The sequence below is a fragment of the Barbus barbus genome (genome assembly GCF_936440315.1).
Source record: "Barbus barbus genome assembly, chromosome: 33".
NCBI classification, from domain to species: domain Eukaryota; kingdom Metazoa; phylum Chordata; class Actinopteri; order Cypriniformes; family Cyprinidae; genus Barbus; species Barbus barbus.
In genome coordinates this window covers 2,179,729-2,197,466 of record NC_136761.1, presented here as the reverse complement: position 1 = coordinate 2,197,466, position 17,738 = coordinate 2,179,729, and the positions used below count along the sequence as shown (strand labels likewise).

Genomic DNA, 17,738 nt, shown 5'->3' with positions numbered 1-17,738 from the left:
CTCTGACCAGTGATTGGTTCACTCTGACCACTGATTGGTTCACCCTGACCAGTGATTGGTTCATAATGACCACTGATTGGTTCACCCTGACCAGCGCTGAGAAAAGTAACAGATTTCACGGGATAGCACCGTCAACATGTTACTCGGTAGCAGGACGATCATTTACAGTATTCTAACAACAACGATAAACCTTGACAGACTGTGAATTAAAAAAAATACATAGATTTTAAGCAAGATAATTTAGACAGTCATATTTGACTAATCACAGTCATCTTCCGGGCCGCTAAGCGCCGCCCAGGTTTTCTATGCTTTCTAATAGTTTCTGGTGTTTCTGTGATGTGTGGCTGTGTGTAATAGAGTGATTACTGCAGGAGACAAGCGCTTGTTCTCCAGTTAGACTTGTTTCTGTGAGCTCAGACAGGTTAGTACAGGTGATATCGTCGGTGAGAACATGGCTGTACGCGTATTCAGCACTTTTCTCCGTTCTTACTCCACCTATGGCCAGTGGCGGAGCTAGACTTTTAAAACAGGGGTGGCAAAGGGGTGGCAAGGTATTATTTTGGGGGGTCAATATACAAAGTGTTCAATTACACTAAAAATAAATTATTTTCCACAAAATGTATACAGATTAATTAAAGTTGTTTATTTTCCAAAATTTCTTTCTTCTGCTGAACAGAAAGGAAGATATTTAGAAGAATGTCAGTAATCAGACAGTTTTAGATACCATTGACTTTATACTATGGAAGTCAATGGTATCTAAAACTGTCTGATTACTGACATTCTTCTAAATATCTTCCTTTCTGTTCAGCAGAAGAAAGAAATTCATACAGGTTTGAAACAACATGAGGCTGAGTATATGATGACAGAATTTTCATTTTTTGGTAGAGTATCCCTTTAATGTTTTTTGTACATGGCTACTGTACCTACCACTTGGTCCTTTTGGTGCACATGTGATGCTTGAGCTGGGTATGGGGAGTTCAGTGCATTGTTCTTCTTTTTCTATTAGGACTGGCTCACTGTCTTCCTCATCACTGGTAGAAATAACCGTCTCACTCTGGTCTTCTTCTGAATTTGAATTCATTATAAAATTATCATTGGATATTATACCATAATACTTTGCACAAAAATCATCACACAATCTGAATTTAAAACACAATTTACTGCCTCTGCTCACTGCTCTGACCTGCTGGTGATACACTGGGTTCTTGTGTGTCATCATCTTTCTCTTCTTGACTTCCCTGTCCACCACCTACATATGGTTCACTACAACAGCTGACACTGGGATCTGTTTGGCCCTGATCTGCACCTGAGTTTTGCTTCTTTAGAAAGAAGTTGGTGATATCGCTTTTTCTCTTCATTCTGCTGTGCTGTCCCTATTCAAAGGAAAGCTTGGTTACACACCTCATGAAGAAACCAAAATTTGGAACAATTTGCTTGTTATTTACCATGAGTACACCATTACTACAAATACTAAAGTAATACATTACGACAAAATGTGAGTATATTGAGGTCTAGCCTATTTGACAACACAAGGAAAATTGCTTAAAGACGTCTAGACATGTTATGTTAAGTGCTAATAAATTGTATGTCTACACAAAGTTACTTCAGTACATCTCTACAGTCACATCTATTCAGGGATGCAAACACATGTATGGTCAAAAAAAGAGAGAGGTTATTGAAGCCCTCGCCCCGCGGCAAATATCCAGATACTTACATAATTGTGATGAATTTAATCCTTTGTAAGTTATCATTTTGCATTGTAAGATTACAGTTAACACCTTTAAATATTACATAAATGTATTATGTATTTTTATTAAACTTAGTGAGTGTATAAATGAGCAGCAAAAAGTAATTCGAAAAAGTAAGCGATTGAGTGAGTGAGGGAGGGAGAGTGCGTTCGCGAGCGAGTGTGTGTGACTGTGTGTGTGTGCGCGCGAGAGTGAGTGAGTGTGTGTGTGTGTGTGTGTGAGAGAGAGAGTGCGTGTATGTGAGACAGTGTATGTGTGTAGGCTATATGAGTGAGCTTGTGTATGTGCGAGTGAATGAGTGTGTGAGACAGCTCGCGATGACTGGTCGGAAAACAACGTGTAGTCTGACATGTTTCTTGTCCACGACGTGACAAAATTGTTAGGAGTCAAAATCGTGTAATCTGACACAGTGACTATCGTAACAGACAAAAAAAATCGATTCGAATCGTAAATCGAGTTTTTTATTATTTTTTTTATTATTTATTTTAGGGGAAAAAATCGCCCAGCTCTAATTAATGCTAAGCACTACAGTGCAATGTCTCCCTTACTTCCCGTTAAAACAGTACTTCGTTTAATTTAATACCAATAAAAGCCGTACATGCCAGCAAAACGCTCTTCATCGGTCCCGTATGTGCTGCCGCGATGTTTTGGAGCACGAAAGAGCTGCGTGTCAGCTTAACCAATGAAAAGTGTAGCAGGAACAGCACGCTGCACGCTTGTGCGTGCTGTGTAAAGATGCATTCACGTCCGCTGGGAGATTTGAGAAAAGTTCGTTAAAATGAAACAGTGTAATGTTTTCAGCGGGGTGGCAACAGGGGTGGCAAGGACTTCGTCTGGGGTGGCAATTGCCACCCCAACTAGCCCTCTGGCTCCGCCACTGCCTATGGCAAGGTAACAACGTCTCTCTCTCTCTCTAGTTTGATAAGTAGCTTCTGATAGAAAGCTCTAACGTAGTGCATGGCAAAAATGTAATAATATTATAGAAAAGTTTTGTATGAAGTTACTACTTGCAGGTTAATAGCGTTTCATTACTGTAAAAATGTGAGAAAAAATTCCTGGAAGCGAATTTATGAATCTTACTATGATGAAGGCTTGGCTCATGAATATTAATTAGGGAACTTGACGTTCGGCCACTGATTGGCTCAGAGTCAGGCGTCTGTTAGACTCTACCTGGTCCTTTACTGTTTCGGTTCGGTTCACATTTATTTGTAAAGCGCTTTTCACAATGCGAATCATTTCAAAGCAGCTTTACAGAATAGGCATGCTTCAGATATTATAATCAAGAAGCCAGAAGCATGTCTCTCGTTGGACGTTGTATGAAAGTTACTAAGAGACGTTGGCGTTGTTAATATTCATTTGATAAATATTGATGTAATTTCAAGAATGTAATTAAGAAAATTCTTAAAGATGTATGGTTAGACACACCGCCAGTCAAAAGCTTGGGATAATTAAGATATTTTTATGTGTTTGATGTTTACTCTTATGTTTACCAAGAATGCATTTTTAAATGAAAAATACAGCAAAACAGTAATATTGTGAAATATTATTACAATTTAAAATAACAGTTTTCTATGTTATATATGTAAAAATATAATTTACTTCTGTGTTCAAAGCTGTATTTTCAGCATCATTACTCCAGTCTTCGATGTCATGTGATCCATAATCTTTCTTATTATTATCAGTGTTGAAAACAGCTTTTGCTGCTTGTGGAAAACTTGATGCATGAGCAGAAAGTTCAGTGAAAAACATTTATTTGAAATAGAATTTATAAATATATATTTATATAAATAGCATTATAAATATCTTTACTTTCACTTTTGATCAATTCAATGCATCCTTGCTGAATAAAAGTATCTGTTGAATGGTAGTGTAAGGAAAAAGCAAAAAAGTATTTTGAAACTGGACAAAAAGACGAATATGCAAGACTACAATTGCATAAACCATTGTGAGCATTATAATAAATTAATAATAATAAAAACTACTTTAAAGAACATACTTTGATTTTAAGATGTTGATTATATGCATAAAAACAATAATTCGATTACGTAATTTGTTGGTTTCTTTGTACATTCATCACAAATACATCTTTGCTTGCATAATTCTTTGTTCATGTGGATATGTTTTTCTCCCTCAGTCAGTTCTGGGTGGACTCTCATCAGTCCGGTTCAAAAGTTCCTGTCCCGTTGACATCAGTCATCTGGATCACCTGGTGCTCACGGTTCGAGACCTGAACAGAACCACGCATTTTTACTCCAAGGTTTTGGGGATGGAGGTCGTCACTTTCAAGGTAGAATGTCACTCAATACAAAAACACACCACAAACAATACCACACGGTGGCAGCAGAGTCTAAGCAATCCTGTCACTCCAGGGCGACCGCAAGGCTCTGAGTTTTGGAGAGCAAAAGCTCAACCTGCATCAGGCTGGGGAGGAGTTTGAGCCCAAAGCCAAAACCCCCACACCAGGATCTGCTGACCTGTGCCTCATTACCAAAACCCCTCTGACAACCGTCGCTGCCCACCTCAAGGTGACTTATTCTGCTTTGTTCACAGAGTTTGGTCTGAACCTTTCCATTTATCAGAGGGAATTTGTTTTGAATTGGCCACAGGATGTTGAATTGGAATGAAATTGCAATTAAAAACAAAATCACGCAACAGATAAATTGATTTGTCCAATACAAATTTTGCAAATTGAACAAATAAAATAACAGCTATTCATTTTGGACTATTTATGCGTATTTATTAATTTTGCCATACAGTACCACAGGATGTCCACCACGTAATTCTCTGATTTTAATGTTTTTATTTTTTTTTCAAAAATTCTTGCTGCATGCTTCATAATTAAAGCAATATGCTAATTTTATCAACAGACTTGTGATAAAAGCAACAAAAAAAAAAGTGTTTAAAAATTGGACAGATAGACAAAGATACAAGACGGTGTACTCAGCATCTTTAAAGAAGGAATAAACTACAATCATATAAAACAGCCATTTAATACAATTAAAAAAACTATAAAACTATTGACTTTGAGTTGTTGATTATAAGTATAGAAACAGTGTAGTTCAATTCAAAATAATAATAATAATTCATTAAAAGCAGACATATACAAATAGTCTGCAAATGCAGGAAGACCAGCTAACATTTGAGACACAATATTGCCAGTTATTTTGTCTATCTTTACAGCAAAACATTTTCAAACATTACTGATGTCACCAAACTAAAATACCCTGCATATTTTGTGTAGTGAAAATAAAAGGTGTAATTAAAACTATACACGTACAGTACAGCAGTAAATGAATTTCTTAGAATTTCAATTCAAATTATAATTCATCCTGTTCCCTACTTCAATTTACACTAAAGAATTGACATTTAAAAAGCTCTCTCTGTTGAGTTCTGCACGGTTCACAGATAAACCCTGAAGCATGCAGGTGATGGTATGCTGCTGCTGCTGCTGTGTTGCAGGCGTGTGGAGTGACGATAGAGGAGGGCCCCGTGGACAGGACAGGCGCTGTGGGGCCCATCAGATCCCTCTACTTCCGTGACCCTGACCACAACTTGATTGAAGTCTCCAATTACCAGCAGTAGACAGCAGGGGCGCTGCATCATTGCCTTAAGATGAATATGAACATGTACTCAGATGCCTTCCCAATGATGTTTTTAAATGTAAAAAATAAAAAAAAAATGCCAAGGTTGTTGTCACTTGTGCTTTCAGCTGAGCTAACATTCCCTTATTTGTATAACTTCTTTAATGTGGCTGCCGCAATATCCAAACATGTTGGTCCAAGCAACATGCTCATACTGAAATGCATGATTTTAAATCGTAATTTTGCTGTGGGGTAAATTCATTTCAAGCCATTGAAGGGATACTCCACCCAAAAGGAATATTTAGTCATTAATCACTTACCCCCATATCGTTCCAAACCCGTAAAAGCTTTGTTTGTCCTCGGAACACAAATGAAGATATTTTGGATGAAAACCGGGAGGCTTACTGTCCCATTGACTGCCAAGTAATGATCACTGTCAAGGTCCAGAAAAGTATAAAAAAACATTGTCAAAATAGTTCATCTGCCATCTGTGGTTCAATCTGAATTTTATGAAGCGACGAGAATACTTTTTGTACGCAAAGAAAATAAAAATAACATTTATTCAACAATTCGTCTCCTTTCGGTGTCAGTGTAGCGCCATTTTGGAGAGTGTATGCTATTCTCTGTCATCAGTAACGCATGGATAGCGCACTTTGTGTCCATTTTCTTTTCTTTTCTTTGCGTACAAAAAGTATTCTCGTCGCTTCATAAAATTCAGATTGAACCACAGATGGCAGATGAACTATTTTGATGATATACTTTTCTGGACCTTATCTATTAGATGAAGATCTTAACAGGGGCATGCATCCATTCACACTACTACAGACAGACTTTGACTCCATCCCTAATCAGACACTAAACCAGCCAATCCAGACCTTCAGGATCACCAGAAACGTTTATAAATAAACCTTTGGAATTTATTTTTGTCCCATTGTTCCTGGTTTTAGTTCCTCTTGATTTCCTGGTTTTCTGTGTGTGTTTTTGTTTGTTGCTTTAGTTACTCATTACTTTCACCTGTGTCTTCTATAGTTGCTTGTTTATTCTGTGTTTACACAGACCTGCGCATCAGTCCTGTTTTGTCCGATCTCATCGGGGTATTGTGTTGATCAGTGGTATTCACATCTTGTGTTCAGCTCAGCTCATCTCTTCAGATGTACTGTATATGCACCCAAGTATTAGGAGAATGAAGATTGTTCAATCACTGATCCAGAGTGAACATTTAAATTGTGTTATAAGTAAAAACAGCGAGACGTCTATTTACTAGTGACCTTTATTTAAGGTCCAATTACAGATAAAATGTGCAATGCCAAGGGTAGTGTTTCATTTTACTGTCCTGTTCTGCATGTAATCACTACGTAGATAGTATTAACAACAACCGAAACTAGGTACACTAACTATGAACCTAACCATATAATAGATACCTTTTATTAATCAGTATTACTTTGGTAAATACACTGTATGTGCACCTACTGTAAAATAAAGCACAACTAATTTTGCACTTGAAATAAATACGTTTACATAGACTTTTAAAGGCAGTGGTTTGCATGTAAGATCATTCGTTCACATTACAATTGATTTTTAAAGACATAATGATAAAATGTGTACTTTGAATACACCGTAAGTGTATTTTCGAGCAATATCAATCCTTAAATCTGGTTTGTGATGCAGTCTGGAGTCATAAATCTCATCGTGTTCGTTCGCTTAGGCCAGAGGAGAACTGGTCCATTTCTCCATTTCTGTCACCTCATGGAGTCTGGCTTCACTGCCTTTGCTTGGCCGGGATTTGAAAGAATAATATTCAATTAATATCCAGTAATAATGTTGTTTTGACTACACTAACACCGTCAGATGAGAATAAAACTTCAATTGATATATGTTTTACAGCAAAATTCAATTTTTAAGAGCTGCTTTACAGCGATTAAGATTTTTTTTTTCTCATATTTGAAGACTTTTTTTTCTAGAGTCTCAGTGGCTTCACTGAAACTTCACATGATATAACTGAGTGCTTATTCTGGAATTTACTGTTTACTGGCAGCTTAATTACTCAATTCTATCAGCTCTAGAAGAGTCTTATTTCAGATCTTTAGGTCGGATTAAGTAACTCTTTTGTGCTTGTCTGTTTGTTTTATTACATATGGGAAATTCTGGTCTCACACAAAGGACAGTCATTGTCCAGTTTGCGGCATTTACTGCAGTGTTCGTTTCGTTTTCTTCTCATGATAAGACCAACTATAGACACTCTGTCAGTGAAATAGGCTACTACTACAAAGTTTAGTTTACTATTGCCCAAAATCCTCTCGGTCATACTTTATTTTAAGGTCCAGTTCTCACTATTAACAAACCATTAACTACAAATTTTGCCTCAAAAAACTCCTAATTTGTTGCTTATTAATAGTTAGTAAGGTAGTTGTTAAGTTTAGGTATTGGGTAGGATTAGGGATGTAGAATATATGCTTTATAAATACTAATAAACAGCCAATATTTTAATAATAGGCATGGTAATAAACAATATAGTTTATAATGAGAATTAGTCGCTATACTAAAGGGTTACCATCATCTTTAATTCAAGTTAGAGCACAATAGATTTCATGCTTAAACATTAACTTTCGTTTATGGGAAAAATACAGTTTTTAGTTGTTAGATAGTTGATAGATGGTATCTCTTATTGTAAGCTTGTTTAATTATAGAAATATTTCCATAATTCATCAGTTAATAATTGTGATTAGTTATGCAACTGTAATGTCAAATGACCAAAGATTATAATATGAGAGTATAGAGTTCCCGCAAAGCCTAAACTTTCGGTTTCTTCTTCTTGGTAAACAGTTGGACTTCTGATATCTTAGAATGACTTATGATATCTAATCAGTTTGATATATATAGATATAGATATCACAAACTGATTAGATCGATATCTGTAGGCTACCACACAGTCACACACTTTAAGGATTTGCTTTATCTTGAGGTCAAATCTTAAACGTGCCCTACGTCAAAAGGCTGTGGAGAAATTGTAAAACTCAAATTTATTGGACTGCCTTCCCTCAAATCAGAGCTTCCTTCTTTTTTGTTTGTTGAGTCTGTTTCTTAGGATAGTTTTCCAAAGCGTATTTATTTGGTCTTAAACCATTCTCTGTTTATACTGGATCAGTGTTTTGTTTCATTATCTTACATTTTTTCAAGATAATGTATTAAGTGTTTCCGGCTTCCTTATGTTTAAGGGTGTCTTTGACATCCTCATAACTGAATGCTGACTGTGTGACCTTTACACATGCGACATTGTTTTTTTTTCTTCCTGTGGGTGAATAGTAAAGATTTCTTATTAAAATGTAAACCATTAACCAACATGCTTCTGACAGCAAATGAAATGAAATCACATTTCTGTATATAATTACATTTTCTTTGTCTAAGAATGTGAGAGAATGACTCCTGAGAATTACATTATATAACAGACAAAAATATGATGTGGTATTTGACTGCTGTGAAACGGAATTCCACTATATACATCTTTCTATTATTGCTGGCTTCTTTCCAAGGAAGTTATCAAACACAAAGACAATTCACATACATCAATAGACGATCACAGGCGTTATGTAACTCCAAACTGGAATTACCTCTAACCTGTGCCACTTACCGAAAGCTGTGCCATTGATGATACATCTGACAATAGATAGTGCAGCAAATGCAGATGCTGGGTCCAAATCAGCAAATATAATTTGGTGGGCAACACTGTAACACTTCACTTTCTGATTGAAAGCAAACAAAAAGCAAAGTTTATCACACTCATCATCAGGTAAACTGAAACGACTGAGCATGCCTAGGGAGCACACTATTGAGTGTTTAACAATGCACAGTGCATGCGTGACCTAGAAGTTTATGATGGAGTTTATGTGGAGTTTATGATTATTAAGTGCCGGCCGTTCTATCTACCAAGGGAATATACAGCTATACTGCTCGTTGCTGTATACATCCCTCCCAGCTCCAACAACAACAACAGGAGTGAGGCACTAAATGATCTGTACCAGCACACCAGTGAGCAACAGACAGCCCACCCAGATGCTTTTCTCATCTTGGCTGGGGATTTCAACCACGCAGATCTAAAGAGCGTGTTCCCAAAAATACACCAACACATAGACTTTCCAACAAGGGGAAAAAATACTCTGGACTTTATTTACACCACCCAGAGAGGAGCTTACAAGGCCCTCCCCCACCTCGGAGTCTCAGACCACATCACTGTCATGCTAATGCCTGCATACAGACCGCTTGTTAAAGCCATCAAACCAATACACAAACAGATACAAGTGTGGCCGGAAGGGTCGTCAGAGGCACTTCAAGACTGTTTTGACACCACTGACTGGAATATGTTTAAACAGGCTGCCACATACAACAACACTACAGACCTCCAAGAGTACTCAGAGACTGTCACTGCCTACATCACCAAGTGCATTGATGATGTAACGGTCACAAAGTCCATCACTGTCAGGGCCAACCAGAAGCTGTGGATGACAGGGGAGGTCTACAGACTTCTGAAGGCTCGGAACGCTGCCTTTAGAGCTGGAGATGATGAGGGCCTGAAGACAGCTAGGGCCAACCTTTCCCGCGGCATCAGAGAGGCCAAGAGACAGTACTCCAGCAGGATAGCTCATCGTTTCAGCGACAGCAGAGACACTCTGAGCCTGTGGCAGGGGATACAGACCATCACGGACTACAAGCCCCCACCACAGACCTGTGACAGCACCATCCCCCTGCTGAACGAGCTGAATGCCTTCTTTGCTCGCTTTGAGACACAAAACAGCACCACTGCACAGAAGACTCCACCTCCTCCCGGCGACCAGGTGATGACGCTGTCCCCGGACAGCGTGAGGAGATCCCTCAGCAGGATCAATGCACGCAAAGCTCCGGGTCCTGACAACATTCCTGGGTGTGTACTGAGAGACTGTGCAGTGGAACTCACTGATGTCTTCACAGACATCTTCAACATCTCGTTAAATCAGGCCGTTGTCCCCACATGCTTCAAAGCTACCACCATCATTCCAGTCCCGAAGAAGTCATCTCCATCCTGTTTCAATGACTACCATCCAATAGCACTCACTCCTATTCTCATGAAGTGCTTCGAACGGCTAGTCATGCACCACATCAAGTCAGCCCCCCCCCCCCGGACCCCTTCCAGTTTGCATATAGGTCCAACCGCTCGACTGATGATGCCATCGCCACTGCCCTCCACCCATCCCTCACACATCTGGACAAAAAAGACACATATGTCAGGATGCTGTTCATAGGCTTCAGTTCAGCATTCAAAACAATCATCCCTCAACAGCTCACTCACAAACTGGTCCAGCTGGGGCTCAACACCTCTCTGTGCAACTGGCTGTTGGACTTCCTGACCGAGAGACCTCAAGCAGTACGGGTCGGCATTAACACATCCAGCACCATCACACTGAACACTGGGGCCCCCCAAGGATGTGTGCTGAGCCCCCTCCTCTTCACTCTGCTGACCCACGACTGCACACCGTCACACAACTCCAACCACTTCATTAAGTTTGCGGATGACACGACTGTGGTGGGTCTCATTAGCAACAAAGATGAGACAAACTACAGGAGCGAGGTGAGCCGCCTGGCCGGGTGGTGCAGTGGCAACAATCTCTCTCTGAATGTGGAGAAGACGAAGGAGATTGTTGTTGACTTCAGGAGAGTACACACTCAGCATGCCCCTCTGACCATCAGCGGTGCGACTGAGTAGAGAGTGAGCAGCACCAAGTTCCTGGGTGTGCACATCACAGAGGACGTCTGCTGGACTAACAACATTGTAGCACTGGCCAAGAAAGCACTGCAGCGTCTCTACTTCCTCCGCAAATTGAGAAGAGCCAGAGCCCCGGCCCCCATCATGTGCACCTTCTACAGAACCACCAACGAGAGCATCCTCACTAGCTGCATCACTGTGTGGTATGGCGTTTACAACGCATCATGCCGCAAGTCACTTCAACGCATAGTGAGAGCAGCTGAGAAGATCATTGGTGTCTCTCTCCCCTCCCTCCAGGACACCCGTCTCACCCGCAAAGCCCTCCGCATTGCAGGCGATCCCACCCACCCGACACACAGCTTCTTCAGTCTGCTGCCATCAGGGAGGAGACTGCGGAGTCTCCAGGCGAGGACCAGCAGACTGAAGGACAGCTTCACACATCAGGCTGTCAGGAAGCTGAACTCCCTCCCGTCCTTGCCCCCCCCTCCCCTCTTTTACCCCATACAACACTGAACACTGACACTGCGACCCCCCCCCCCATGACCTTCCACCCCCCCCACCCACCCACTTAAGAACTGTGACCAGTGCCTGTCACTTGTGCAGCATTGGACTGATCACTACCTCATCCAGCATTGACTGCAAACTACCTCTTCGGATAGTCTCATAAAAAGACTATTCTTTTGTCACTTTAACAGACTGATAAGCTCTTCTTGCATTACACTTATATCTGCACAGTTTTGTTTTATTTAACTGGTTTGCACTCTATCTGCCATGTGCCTTATGCCACTTTATCTATCTCTTTCTTTATTTTTCTACAAATGTCCTCATTTGTATATCTGTATAGTTGTATGTACATATGTTTAAACTGTATTTATCTGTATTTGAACGTCTACTGTCAGTGTCTTAAATGTTAACTGTATGCACCAAGGGTCTGAGAGTAACGCAATTTCAATTCTCTGTATGTATGTGCCGTACATGTGGAAGAATTGACAATAAAGCAGACTTGACTTGACTGAACAATGGTGGAAATTCTGCAAACGTATACATTTTTAGCTGTTATTGTCCTCACAACGCTTTGAGAAAGTGTCTTAGGAGAAGTTTCCTATACAGTCTGTGGTACAGAGATACACCGGCCTACTAACCGGCTATAAAAGCGTCTTTTGTTCTGCTAACCCAACTTTCCTTGTAAGTAATAATTTAGCAGATAACTGTATCCAAAGTAAACTTATTACAGGAGCAATATTCCTGAAACAACCTAGCACTGAGTGCCTTTTTTTGGAAGCTCATGACTCATTTCATTCAAGTATTCAACAACAACCTTGAATCACCACTTTGGACGAAAACATTTCGGTAACACTTTAGAAAAGAGAACGCTTATTCACTATTAACTATGACATTTTCCTCAAAAAACTCCTAATTTGTTGCTTATTAATAGTTAGTAAGGTAGTTGGTAAGTTTAGGTATTGGGTAGGATTCGGGATGTGGAATTTGTTCATGCAGAATATGTGCTTTATAAGTACTAATAAACAGCCAATATTTTAATAATAGGCATGGTAATAAACAATATAGTTTATAATGAGAATTAGTCGCTATACTAAAGGGTTACCATCATCTTTAATTCAAGTTAGAGCACAATAGATTTCATGCTTAAACATTAACTTTCGTTTATGGGAAAAATACAGTTTTTAGTTGTTAGATAGTTGATAGATGGTATCTCTTATTGTAAGCTTGTTTAATTATATAAATATTTCCATAATTCATCAGTTAATAATTGTGATTAGTTATGCAACTGTAATGTCAAATGACCAAAGATTATAATATGAGAGTATAGAGTTCCCGCAAAGCCTAAACTTTCGGTTTCTTCTTCTTGGGAAACAGTTGGACTTCTGACATCTTAGAATGACTTATGATATCTAATCAGTTTGTGATATAGATATAGATATAGATATCACAAACTCATTAGATATATATATGTAGGCTACCACACAGTCACACACTTTAAGGATTTGCTTTATCTTGAGGTCAAATCTTAAAAGTAAACACTCACGTCAAAAGGCTGTGGAGAAATTGTAAAACTCAAATTTATTGGACTGCCTTCCCTCAAATCAGAGCTTCCTTCTTTTTTGTTTGTTCAGTCTGTTTCTCAGGATAGTTTTCCAAAGCGTATTTATTTGGTCTTAAACCATTCTCTGTTTATACTGGATCAGTGTTTTGTTTCATTATCTTACATTTTTTCAAGATAATGTATTAAGTGTTTCCGGCTTCCTTATGTTTAAGGGTGTCTTTGACATCCTCATAACTGAATGCTGACTGTGTGACCTTTACACATGCGACATTGTTTTTTTTTCTTCCTGTGGGTGAATAGTAAAGATTTCTTATTAAAATGTAAACCATTAACCAACATGCTTCTGACAGCAAATGAAATGAAATCACATTTCTGTATATAATTACATTTTCTTTGTCTAAGAATGTGAGAGAATGACTCCTGAGAATTACATTATATAACAGACAAAAATATGATGTGGTATTTGACTGCTGTGAAACGGAATTCCACTATATACATCTTTCTATTATTGCTGGCTTCTTTCCAAGGAAGTTATCAAACACAAAGACAATTCACATACATCAATAGACGATCACAGGCGTTATGTAACTCCAAACTGGAATTACCTCTAACCTGTGCCACTTACCGAAAGCTGTGCCATTGATGATACATCTGACAATAGATAGTGCAGCAAATGCAGATGCGGGGTCCAAATCAGCAAATATAATTTGGTGGGCAACACTGTAACACTTCACTTTCTGATTGAAAGCAAACAAAAAGCAAAGTTTATCACACTCATCATCAGGTAAACTGAAACGGCTGAGCATGCCTAGGGAGCACACTATTGGAAATGGAAATTCTGCAAACGTATACATTTTTAGCTGTTATTGTCCTCACAACGCTTTGAGAAAGTGTCTTAGGAGAAGTTTCCTATACAGTCTGTGGTACAGAGATACACCGGCCTACTAACCGGCTATAAAAGCGTCTTTTGTTCTGCTAACCCAACTTTCCTTGTAAGTAATCATTTAGCAGATAACTGTATCCAAAGCAAACTTATTACAGGAGCAATATTCCTGAAACAACCTAGCACCGAGTGCCTTTCTTGGCACTCAGTGACTCATGACTCATTTCATTCAAGTATTCAACAACAACCTTGAATCTCGCCACACTGTCCTCCACTGTCTGCTGGATTAATATAAAACAGAGGATTTCTGTTGATTCAGCTGTTTCGGCATTCAAGGACTCCATAATGGGAAAATATCAGCTCCCCAAATACTTTCCCCTCGCTGGTGTTTGTCTGTTTAGACGTGGAATGGAGGATGAAACACTGAGACGGATTTCTTTTACCCCCAATATTTATTTAAAACCCACCTATTGACCCTCCAAATATAGGCCACATTAATACATATAATCTTACTACAAACACGATGTTTAGTTTGAACTCAGGAGGCAACCTGTGATGTAAATGAAAGAAAAGGAGACCCACTTTGGATGAAAACATTTCGGTAACACTTTAGAAAAGAGAACGCTTATTCACTATTAACTATGACATTTCCCTCAAAAAACTCCTAATTTGCTGCGTATTAATAGTTAGTAAGGTAGCTGTTAGGTTTAGATGTTGGGTAGGATTAGGGATGTAGAGTAAGGCATTAATATGTGCTTAATTACTACTAATAAATGGCTAATATTCTAGTAATATGCATGCTAATAAGCAACTAGTTAAGAGACCCTAAAATAAAGTGTTACCAACATTTCCTATTCCTAACAGTATACAGATGTTTAATTTTAAAATAGATGTGATCCAAAACCAGTCATAAGGGTAATTTTTTTTAAATTGAGATTGATACATCATCTGAAAGCTGAATAAATAATCTTTCCATTGATGTATGGTTTGTTATGATAGGACAATATTTGGCTGAGATATAACTATTTAAAAATCTGGCATCTGAGGGTGTAAAAAAAAATCAAAAAATTGAGAAAATCTCCTTTAAAGTTGTTCAAATTAAGTTCTTAGCAATGCATATTACTGATCAAAAATTAAGTTTTGATATATTTACAGTAGGAAATTTACAAAATATCATCATGTTCCATGATCTTTACGTAATATTCTAATGATTTGTGGCATAAAAGAAAAATCAATAATTTTGGCTATTGCTATAAATATACCCCAGCGACTTAAGACTGCTTTTGTGCTCCAGGGTCACATATGGTAACACTTTAATATGCTGGTTTGGTCTGGTCAAAGGAGAACTGGCCCCTGACTGAGCCTGGTTTCTTCCAAGGTTTTTTTCTCATTTACTGCGTAATGACATCAATGCAGGCCTACAGGCGATTGACAACACCCAACTACCTGGGAAATTGAAGACCTGGTGCTTCCAGTTTGGTCTACTACCCCGAGTGTTGTGGCCCCTGGCAGTCTATGAGGGGCCCATTAGAGAACAGTAGAGAAGCTGGAGAGAAGAGTCACAGCCCACATCAAGAAATGGCTTGGAGTTCCACGCTGCCTCACCACCATAAGGGTGGTGTCCTCTACGGAGACAGTGTCCTCAAGCTGCCCCTCACCAGCCTTACAGAGGAGTTCAAGTGTGTTAAAACACGTCTGCAGATGACCTTGAACGAATCCAAAGATCCAGTGATCAGAGGAAATGCACCGACCCTGGTTACTGGGAGCAAGTGGAGACCAGCAAGAGCAGTAGAGGAGGCAACAGCAGCTCTTAGACATGCTGATATTGTGGGGAACGTGCAGCAAGGAAGAGGAGGCCTTGGACTAACAACTAGTCGCCCAGCCTGGAGAAACGCCACTGCTCCAGCACGGAGGAAGTGCGGCGTCAGGAGGAAACGGCAAGGTGGGCCAAGGCAGTCGCCCTCGGCAAACAGGGACTGTGGACACGGTGGGAGAGTGTCGAAAGGAGGAGATTGAGCTGGAGGGATGTATGGGCCATGGAAGCGAGGAATTTGAGCTTTACCATCAGAGCCATATATGATGTCCTCCCAACACCAGCTAATCTCCATCAGTGGTTTGGCGAAGATCCTGGGTGCATCCTGTTCTCCAGGCCAGCCTCCCTCCGGCACATACTCACCGGGTGTAAAACCAGCCTTACCCAAGGACGATACACTTGGCGCCACAACCAAGTATTGAAGGGCCTTGCTGCCACACTGGAAGAAAAATGATCCAGCATCAATGCCCTGTCACTGCCAATACCTAACACCTCAATAACACCATGGGCAACTGCCTTCGTCCGTGAAGGGACTACAGTTGCCAGGAGCAACTCCACACCATCAGAGAGAAGCCAGCTGTGCCTAGCACGCGACTGGAAGATGTTGGCAGACATTGGGAAACAGCTGGTGTTCCCCTCAGAGATTGCCACTACCTCCTTGAGGCCTGACTTGGTGCTCTGGTCCCCCTCCATAAAGAAAGTATACATAATCGAACTCACCGTACCCTGGGAGGATTCCATGGAGGAGGCATATGAGCGGAAGCACCTACGGTATGCCAACCTAGCCGCCGAAGCAAAACATTGTGGCTGGAACGTGGAAGTCCACCCAGTGGAGGTTGGGTGCAGAGGGTTTGTGGGAACATCTACCACAAAACTGCTGAGGGACCTGGGAATTAAGGGCCAGAACCAGCGCACAGCCGTTAAAGCTGCATCAGAGGCAGCAGAAAGAAGCAGCCAGTGGCTCTGGCTGAAGAGGAACGACCCCAGCTGGGCCCCCAAGTAGTGTGCCAGGAGATAAGTCGGCTTTGGCTTGGCTCAGGGAACAGGACGTCTCTGCCATGCACAGTCCCCTGAGATGTCCACTTGACAACAAGGTGACTCTCATGGTTAATTGGACTCGGGATGCAAGATGAGGTCTGATCAACCTAGAGCTGGCCGCCTCTTGAGAGGGTGTATAGTGTCAAAGGCCGAAACACCCCATGACCCAGAGGAACACTACTGATGATGCGTCCCGTAAATCCAATTCTTCTCACGAATCTACCATCCACCATTCACCGACAAGTCCACCAGTAACTCGCATGTGCTCGCACAGGGAGTCTCCATCTCATCCTGTGTTTTCTAGAATCTCAATTATCTGTCACTGATGGAGTTTCAGTTCCTTGCCGCTGTCACCTTTGGCTTGCTTAGTTGGGGACGCTTGACTGATTGCACAGATACTATTGGAAGAGAGCTGAATGATGACATCACTGAATCATGAACTGACTTTAACTGTCAAAATTGACTCTTTGTCATTGTCCTCTTGCATTATTGACTAACTATTTCCCGATGACACTGTCAGGCTGCTTTGACCCAATCTCTATTGTTGTTATTTAATACTTCGTACAAAAGCCTTTGTTGGTAATGAGAGCATCAAGACGCCTCCTGCAGGAGACACTACATTGTAAAAAAAAAGAAAGAAAGTTGAGCAAACTTAAAAGTTTAAAGCAACCAGCTTCAGTAGATTTCAGTTTTCAGCTGGATGCTTCAAACTTTTGAAGTTTTATCAACTTTTTTATTTATTTATTTATTTTTTACAGTGCTGAAAAAAAATCAAAAGTTGAGAGAACGTAAACATTAGGACAACCAGCTTCAGCAGATTTTTGAGTTTTCTCAATTTGTTTTAAGTTTATACAGCAAAAAGTTGAGAGAACTCAA

The 17,738-nt window shown here is 40.0% G+C and overlaps 1 protein-coding gene across 1 annotated transcript; it reads left to right on the top strand.

The window, feature by feature from the left end:
• Positions 1-110: 110 nt before the first annotated feature.
• Positions 111-6,243, top strand: LOC306852996 (glyoxalase domain-containing protein 5). The gene is made up of 4 exons (XM_079390138.1): positions 111-504; positions 3,883-4,035; positions 4,118-4,273; positions 5,208-6,243. Exons 2-4 carry the CDS (start codon positions 4,015-4,017, stop codon positions 5,328-5,330), a joined length of 300 nt encoding a protein of 99 aa, XP_079246264.1. The 5' UTR covers positions 111-504; positions 3,883-4,014; the 3' UTR covers positions 5,331-6,243.
• The last annotated feature ends 11,495 nt before the right edge of the window (positions 6,244-17,738 follow it).

Excerpts from the sequence above, each read along its gene's own strand:
- LOC306852996 (XM_079390138.1), top strand. The coding sequence starts at position 4,015 with ATGGAGGTCGTCACTTTCAAG. Across the intron at positions 4,036-4,117 it reads TGGAGGTCGTCACTTTCAAG|GGCGACCGCAAGGCTCTGAG; the intron begins GTAGAATGTCAC and ends CTGTCACTCCAG. Across the intron at positions 4,274-5,207 it reads CCGTCGCTGCCCACCTCAAG|GCGTGTGGAGTGACGATAGA; the intron begins GTGACTTATTCT and ends GCTGTGTTGCAG.